This window comes from Etheostoma spectabile, chromosome 12, assembly GCF_008692095.1.
Source record: "Etheostoma spectabile isolate EspeVRDwgs_2016 chromosome 12, UIUC_Espe_1.0, whole genome shotgun sequence".
Taxonomy (NCBI): Eukaryota; Metazoa; Chordata; class Actinopteri; order Perciformes; family Percidae; genus Etheostoma; species Etheostoma spectabile.
The window spans coordinates 5317097-5326001 of NC_045744.1; the positions used below are offsets into that span (position 1 = coordinate 5317097).

Genomic DNA, 8905 nt, shown 5'->3' on the forward strand with positions numbered 1-8905 from the left:
CTATCTATCTATCTATCTATCTATCTATCTATCTATCTATCTATCATACCAGCTGCAGCTAGAACAGCCATGGAGATACCATGAGCTAATATTGGTTTGATTGACATTCATACTGCTCATATTATATATACGTGTACTATATTGCTTTATATTAAGAACACAGACCTCTATTGCTTCTCTGGTACGCTGTAAACATTGCCTCACACCTTTAGACTTGTACAGACAATGTACAGAATAACGATAGCACTGATACTTTACTAACATTAGCTTGCATATGTCTGTATAGCTGATGTTAGCAATGAAATGGTACCAAAATAACATTTAACTATTATTACACTGGAAGGAACTCTCACGGACGCTAATCTAAATGCCCTCGGAATGGAGGGGCCTACAAAGTAATATTGAGTTGGTTGTCATATACAGTTTCACCACTAGATGGGAGAAATACACAATGTAGCTTTAACGTGAAATTGTATAAGTCTGACCCGTGTTCCAGGTGTTGTCACAGCTGACCCAGGGCAGCTTGGATCTGAATGAGAATACCAGGTAGAAAAGAGCCCAAGCTTCAATTAAAATGTAGATGAAGCCACAGAGCGTTATCGTCAGTTGTCCAAATCCGATTCCTACAGTAGAAATACAAACCACAGTTTTGAACACGTGTTGAGGCATGAAACATTAGAAATGAATTAATATGTATTGGTATGATCAAAGTCAAAGTCAAAGTCTGCTTTATTGTCAATTTCTTCACATGTCAGGACATTCAAAGAGATCGAAATTACGTTTCTCTCCATCCCACGGTGTAGACAAGACATATTTTACCAATAAGGTCCACAGACAAACATAACATTCAAGTAAACAATATAAAAAGTAAAAATAAAAATAAAAAAAAGAAGGCACACACAATGAAGAAAAATAAGAGCAGCAAAATTTGAGTTGAGAATGTGCAATTGTGCATACAGTAGACAGTCAATATAATCTAAAAGTCAGGCCAATAAATGGCTGAGGTAGTTCTGTTTGACCTAAGTATGCACGTGGCATAATGGTGCAAGTTATGTAAGATAATTTTATGTAAGATAATGTTATGTAATGATAATGGTGTTATAATGTGGTATACAGTGATATGGGCTTTTTCTCCCCTTTCTGCCCAATTTACTTTAACTCACCTTGAGCCAGTGGACACAATTTCCTCCAAGAAGTGATGAATCCTTCCTGGCTGAACTGACCAAATGAAGTCTCCAACAGGAACAGAGGTATCCCACACACCACAGCTAACAGACAGTATGGCACCAGAAAAGCCCCTATGCGCATTAAATATAAAGAAAACTTAAAGAAATAACAAGAGGTACATTTAAACATGAATATGTAGTCAGAGGTTCAGGGGAAAAAGGCTATTCTGTTTAAGCTTAATACCTTTTTTTGTTATTCAGCAGTCTAAGGGACTTGAGTAAAGATTTATGTCTGCTTATGAATATAAAATATGGCATATTGATTGATGAAATTAATTAAATACTAAAGTGCACCATTACCTGAATTATCATAGGAACAGATCATATCTTTAAGGTTAAAGGAGTACACGAAGTGGGTGGTTTCCAAAAAAAGTAAGACTCCAAATCTGTCCAAAATCTTTTTGGTATTTCACAATAAAAAAGACAAAAATAGCTCATGGAAATGACACCTTACATCATCCGCTTTACTCATCTCCCATTGACAAAGAGAGACTTGAGTTGTGGTTTGTTTGGCTCACCTCCACCGTTCTTGTAGCAAAGGTAAGGAAATCTCCACACGTTGCCCAGGCCGACCACATTTCCCGCAACAACCAGAATATATTCAGTTTTGCTGGCCCACTGTCCTCTTTCTATAGCACTTGTCTGATTTTCTCTTTTTCTCCTTTGTCCGTCCATCCTGACATCCAAGGACTTCATCCGTTGTGTAGTGAGTATTCAGAATACCGCAACGTTTTTTCTTATATCATGTATCTTTTCCTTATTTGATTATTAACTGCTGTTTGCCAGAGCCAGAGGGAGCTATTGAAAAAGGTGTTTGTTCAAATATATCTATTTAAAGACACTTTGTTTAAATATATGCATATGCAAACTGATCTTTGCTGCTGTCATGTGTATGTGTGTCTTTTCATAATTTGTCTACCTTAAAGCTGGGCCCACGGGCAAATTGGGTAATTTGGGGCCCGTGGGCCAAGTTTGGCCCACCCTCCTCTCATTTTAAAAGTAATGATTACAAAACGTAGATTTTTTGCAGTTAAAAAGTAATCAGAGTTTAACAGCACAGTGCTGGTAAACTTCCCATTGAAATTACAGACATATGTTTTGTCTATTGAGAATGGAAAAAATGACTGTAATCTTTTACATAAACATTTAATTTTGGCCCGTGGCCTTCCATCCGGATACAATGGATAATTATGAATATGAATTTGGGCACCTCTGGTCTACATCCTGCTCTGAAGCTAGCAATAATTAAATAGAAACATAAAAACCAGTCATTCTAGTTTGTAGGTCTAACTTTAAGTAGACCAGGAAGAGCCATTTTGTACCTATCTGCTTTGAAAGTGCCAGAGGAGCTCTTGAATTAAATGTGATTTTCATATTCCTAATTTAACTATATTCTAATCTTTACTCAAAACTCTTACTAAACACCAAACCAGCTCCAGTGTGTATTTTGTAACTGCCAGAGGCGCTCTTAAATTAAAACACCCACAGTGTCGAAATCATTTAAATATTGAGCCATTACATTGAAAATTGTTGAAATAATAGATTTCTGTAGCCTACTTTTTCGAGTAGCGTCCCACTCTCCACACCATTGTCTTTGTACAAAAAGCCAAGTCCTGAGATGGATAATGTTGTCAGACACTTTTATTAACAATCTGAGCCTGTCAGAAGCAAACAAAATCCTTTTTTATTGGACAAATAGTAGACCAGAATGGTCCCATTAGGTTACATCTGTTTGTGTACAGGTGGAGCAAATGCAGCAGTATGGCTGAGACTGGATGGGGTAGGGGAAGGGGACAAAGCTTTAAGGCACTGCCAGGGTTTGTTTGACACTCCACTGCCGTTATGATGATTGCCCTAGAGTGTCATGTGCGAATCTTTCTGTTTGACTCCCCCCCCATGGGGATTTTCACACGTCTTCTCTATGTTCCCATCATCCATCACCTCCAGGGCACCCCTGAAGCTCGGATCTTAGAAGTCGCCCCTTACACGTTGGTGTTTGCCAAGGCTTGTTCCATCCAAGACTTTCCCACCATGCTAACCTGCGCTATACGCTATTTCTTCAGGATATGAGTTGACTGTTTACTGCATCTGAACAGCATTCTGTCTGTCCCATTCTGCTGTCCTAAATGGTTTTTCCTCTCTGTGTACTCCCTAACTGACGGTGTCATAATCTAAAAATGGTTGCCTCCCTAACCTGGTGCTCAGGGGGACAGCAAGTTGACAATCCTGCCTGTGCTGTTATAAGGAATACTAAATGTGCTGTCAAAGAATAGAGGAGACACGTTGAGCTGGTGTTAACTACACGGAAGAAGGATTTATTCTTCCTTTGTACTTGTCAGCAAAACTATTCTAGACCTGAATGGGAACTACTAGTGTAGTGACTTAATATGCAATATATTGTATTTACATAAGGGATGAAGCGAGTGGAAATAAATGAAAATACAAAATAATAGGGGGTGTTGTTTTTCTCTTAATTTCATTTTTACTGACTTTTCTTATTCTTTTTTTTGTTGCTTTCTGAAGTTAACTGTTTACACATATTAGGACAAACTGGGCTGTCAGTAATGTCAGTTTTATTTGTATATTGCGTATTTGTATCTATATATTGTTAGATTAGATTAGATTAGATTCAACTTTGTTGTCATTACACATGTACAGGTACAAGGCAACGAAATGCAGTTTAGGTCTAACCAGCAGTGCAATAGCAGTAAGTGCAGGATATACACTGGTTCCATAAGTGCAGGACATGGATATGTACTGACTAAATATAGAAATGAATACTATTATAAACTGAATTTTACAGATAGATTTGTCCTATGAATATAATATAAAGATAACTAGTATTGTGAACAAGATTTGCAGATATGTACTGAAGATAATATACAGGTGGATATTACTACAATTAGAATTTTTACAGATATGCACAATGAACATAATATACAGATGGTTGTTACTATAACAGAGTTTACAGGTGACTATGTACTATGGATATATATACAGATGGCTATTATTATAAACAGAATTTTTACAGATAGATATATGTAATAAGTTAGGCTAAAATGAGCAGTATAACAATAGATTTTAAGGTAGTACAAATAAAGTTTGGGCAGAAGCTATCCAAATTAAAGTGCAGTGGAAAGTAATTGCATATTACAGTTAAAGTACGGTATAGCATATGTATATGTAAACAATTGGTACTGTAAATAAACAGATATATATTGATATATATTGTTACTTGTAATATTTAGTTTTTGTAATCTGCCTAGGGACTAATACGTTAATAGGCATTTTTGCCTATCTACTGGCATGTTTCTATCTTGTATTTCCATACTGATGTTCATTAACATGCTTTGTAAATGAAATGTTAGCTAAGAGATTAATACAAAAAGGGATTAGCAGCCATTCACATACAGTTGTGCTCATAAATTTACATGCCCATGCTTAAGTTGACTAAAAAGAGGAATAAAAAAAGCTTGTTTTGGAAATTTATCTTAATGCCTTAATTAAAAAATGAGGTAAAATCCAACCTTTAAGGACACCAATTTTCTTTGTGAATGAATGATGTATTGTAAATAAATAAATCTTCTTCTTTAAAATACAGGGGGCATAAGTATACACACCCCTATGTTAAAATACAGGAGGCTTAAATATACACCCCCAATGTTAAATTCCCATAGAGGCAGGCACATTTTTATTATGCAAGGCCAGTTATTTCATGGATCCAGGATACTATGTATCCTGATAACGTTCCCTTGGCCTTTGGAATTAAAATACCCCCCCCCCCACATCATCACATACCCTTCACCATACCTAGTAATTGGCATGGATTTATTTCAGTTAGACTAATAGCCGGTTTGATTTGCATTGAGAGATGATTTTATGGAAAGTATCCCATGCCAATACTGCAAAAGTAGTCGTTTGGACAGATATCAGTGTCTAATGCATTGTGCATTTAGACCACTGTAAAGAACATTGGAGTCAAAAAATGCAGCTTCTTGAAAAACCACTGAAAGAACATCTCAGGCACAGTTACATAACATAGTCAAACAAACTTGGAAATATAAGATAACATTTGAATGCCTCTAATCTTATCCCCAACCCAAGACTAGAATGTCTGAATTCTGAATACCCTTTTGTGACACTAGTTGTTTGGATGTCCTTTTATGGAATTATTTGAACATGTTGAGAAATGACTGATGAGTTATGACTGAAAAACATAGTGACATTTCACTTAAGAGCTCCTCTGGCACTTCCAATGCAGACAGGTACAAAATGACTCTTCTACTGTACTACTCTACTCTAATCAACATTAGACTTACACACTAGAATGACTGGTTTTATGATTACATTTAATTATTGCTGGCTTCAGAGCCGGATGTGGACACATTAAGCAAAGACACATACTAAAAGCAGAAGAGATCAGTTGCATTTAAATACATTTAAACAAAGTTATGATGAATGACTTTAAATAGCTCCCTCTGGCTCTTGCAAACAGCAGTTGAGAAAGATACACAATAAGTTGCAGTATTCTGAATACTGACTACACAACGGATTAAGTCCTTGGATGTCAGGATGGATGGACAAAGAAGAAGAAGAAGAGAAAATCAGACAAGTGCTGCAGACAGAGGACAGTGGGCCAGCAAAACTGAATATATTCTGGTTGTTGCGGGAAATGTGGTCGGCCTGGGCAACGTGTGGAGATTTCCTTACCTTTGCTACAAGAACGGTGGAGGTGAGCCAAACAAACCACAACTCAAGTCTCTCTTTGTCAATGGGAGATGAGTAAAGCTGATGATGTAAGGTGTCATTTCCATGAGCGTGCGTTTCTCGGTATTTATCTCTTTTTTTTATTGTGAAATGACAAAAAGATTTTGCACAGATTTGGAGTCTTTCTTATTCTGAACCCACCAACTTTGTCTACAAATTTAACCTTAAAGATATGATCAGTTCCTATGATAATTCAGGTAATGGTGCACTTGAATATTTAATTAATTTCATCATTCAATATGAAACATTTTATATTCATAAGCAGACTCAAGTCCCTTAGACTGCTGAAAAACCAAAAAAACGTATTAAAGTTAAACTGAATAGCTTTTCCCCCCTAAACTTATGACTAAATATGAATTCATGTTTAAATGTACCTCTTGTTATTTCTTTATGTAATGAATGTGTTTACACTTTTTTTGTGATTGTCCCAGGGCCAAAACAATATATTGCGAGGGAGACAAAACAACTCAAGCAGAAACAGACACATACACAGACAGACATGAGACAAGGGACCAAACACCTGCTCAAGTTAAATCAAAGGCTGTCCTCAACAATTCACCAATGCTCAGCCAAGTGTCGAGAGTCCTTCATGGCGCTCCATGAACGCGCGCCGTAGGGAGCTCCATATCCACCCCATCCAAGAAGGCAAGGGGCCATGCCCAGATAGACAGCTGTAAGTCCAGCAAATACAGCACGTTTCTGAGTCCCAGAGAGCTATAAGGCTGACAGGTCATTCAGAATCAAGACATTGATGATACTTCTGGAATGTTAGACCATACATCATGGAAGGTGAGATTGACACTGAGACTGATCGACATCCTCTCAATAGGAAGGGCAGAGCGGCCTGATATCACCAAGAACTGATAAAGCCTGGATACCATATCCACAGTTTTTAGGCTGCACAGTAAATAACTTCCAGATAGGATGTATGGTCAGAGGCTTCTATGAATGTGTTTACACTTGATGTACTGTATATGTGCTATTACTGTTTACCTGATACTTTGTACACTGCATTTGCCAATAAAAAGAAAAAAAGTCTCTATTTACCATAGGGGCCTTTCTGGTGCCATATTGTCTGTTTGCTGTGGTTTGTGGGATACCTCTGTTCCTGTTGGAGACTTCAGTTGGTCAGTTCACCCAGGAAGGATTCATCACTTCTTGGAGGAAGTTGTGTCCACTGGCACAGGGTGAGTTGAAGTAAAATGTGGGGTGGGGGAGGGTAATGTAATGTTATTCTTGTTCCTTCGGACAAGCTACATTTGAATTACCACCACAGGTTTAAACATATTAGACCTTGCTTATTGTTTTAGGAATTGGCTATGGATATTTCATTATGAAACTTTACGACTTCATCTACATTTTAGTCCAAGTCTGGGCTCTCTTCTACCTGGTGTTCTCATTTAGATCCCAGCTGCCTTGGGCCAGCTGTAACAACACCTGGAACACGGGTAAGATTAGACAAGATTACATTCAAAATTAATTTTGTATCTGTATCAGACTGGTTTCAGTTGTAAATATAACTGCATGTTAATTCGTTTTCATATGGTTGATACCTACCTAATGGAAAATGAGCTCACTTACAGGATAAACGTGTCCCGGTGAAATAGATCACCAGGTATTGGAGATACATTGTTGGAAAATATTGTATGGCTGTCATCCCTGAAATCTGTGTTTGTATCCAAACCCAGCTAACTGCCTTGGGTTTGAGACTTTAAATTCCTCTAATGTGACTGCAAATCAGACCAACACCACCTCTGCTGCAACTGAGTTCTGGGAGTGAGTCTTTTTCTTCTAATGACCCATAAAACTTAATTACTGTGTCACTAATGTGCAATATCCTGTGTTGCGCCAGTAAAAACGATGTAAAATAATTCCTGCTAGATGAAAATTTTATCATCATAAATGTGCCCTTGACACCATTGTTCAGTGTCATTTTATTTAATGGTGTGTACAGATTCTGCACTCTCACTGTTCCCAGTGCAAACTAGCATTTTGCAATGCAATGCAAGTCTGCAATGCTAGGTTAGAAATAGTTTGTTTCAGCTTTTCCTAGGTCATTATAAAATATGTATGTATTTAAAGTGGAATTACAGACTGCTCAACACTTTCTAATCTACTGCGGGCACAGAACTCACAGTACATGTCTGTTATTTTTAGCTGGCCATCAAGTCTTTGCGCTCCTTTGTGTCCTTTAAGCTTTTATTTTGACATTTTCCCCTTTATTGGAAAGTATAGGATCACACAGGAAACAAAGAAAAAGTTCTTGCATAGGATTGGATGCCCAAAACTACAAAAAAAAATCATTGAAATAGATTTAGAAAAATCTGGTTTTCTCTTTTTGACAGATCTAAAGGACTCCAGAGTAAAATATGGAATTATTCTGGAATTTATTGTTACCATTTGCCATATTCCCCCTCTCCTCAGGCGGCGTGTGCTGGGTATGTCGGGGGGCATTGAGGAGCTGGGCAGTGTGAGATGGGAGCTAGCTTTGTGTCTTCTGGCCTGCTGGGTGATCTGCTACTTCAGCATCTGGAAAGGTGTCAGATCGTCTGGAAAGGTAGGTGGAAATAATATTTTATTTGCCTTTGTTTCACATGAAGAATGCCCTATAGACAGTCTCCATCAATAGTTTGAACTTTTTGAACATATCAAGCACTTAATTTCCTGCATTCTGGGGAACCTTTTGTTATCAATTTGTTTGTTTTCTGCATCAAGTTATAGTGCAAATGTCTTTATGTAAAGAAAATTATAGCTTTGTGTGGGGTACTATTCAATTCAATTTTATTTATAGTGTCAAATCATAACGAGTTATCTCAATACACTTTACAGATAGGTACAGTAGGTCTAGACCACACTCTTTAATTTACAAAGACCCAACCATTCCAGTAATTCCCCCAAGAGCAAGCATTTAG

General features: G+C 37.4%; 2 protein-coding genes across 4 annotated transcripts in view; one reads left to right on the plus strand and one right to left on the minus strand.

Moving 5' to 3' along the window:
* The window catches only part of LOC116698788 (sodium- and chloride-dependent GABA transporter 3), a 20394-nt gene extending 18409 nt beyond the window's left edge, over window positions 1-1985 (minus strand). For 2 of the 3 annotated variants that reach the window (XM_032530958.1, XM_032530957.1), the window contains exons 1-3: window positions 1745-1985; window positions 1164-1298; window positions 486-623 (exon numbers count right to left, since the gene is read on the minus strand). In XM_032530958.1, the coding sequence (XP_032386849.1) occupies window positions 486-623; window positions 1164-1298; window positions 1745-1922 (451 nt within the window). In that variant the 5' untranslated portion in view covers window positions 1923-1985. Of the gene's footprint in view, window positions 1-485; window positions 624-1163; window positions 1299-1526; window positions 1661-1744 lie in introns of those variants that run through there. The other variant, XM_032530959.1, reaches the window with a different exon arrangement.
* Window positions 1986-5748: 3763 nt separating this feature from the next.
* Window positions 5749-8905, plus strand: part of LOC116698787 (sodium- and chloride-dependent GABA transporter 3) — a 14654-nt gene continuing 11497 nt past the window's right edge. Inside the window, exons 1-5 of the mRNA XM_032530956.1 lie at window positions 5749-5958; window positions 7046-7180; window positions 7304-7441; window positions 7682-7769; window positions 8418-8550. Of these exons, the coding sequence (XP_032386847.1) occupies window positions 5799-5958; window positions 7046-7180; window positions 7304-7441; window positions 7682-7769; window positions 8418-8550 (654 nt within the window). The 5' untranslated portion in view covers window positions 5749-5798. The remainder of the gene's footprint in view (window positions 5959-7045; window positions 7181-7303; window positions 7442-7681; window positions 7770-8417; window positions 8551-8905) is intronic.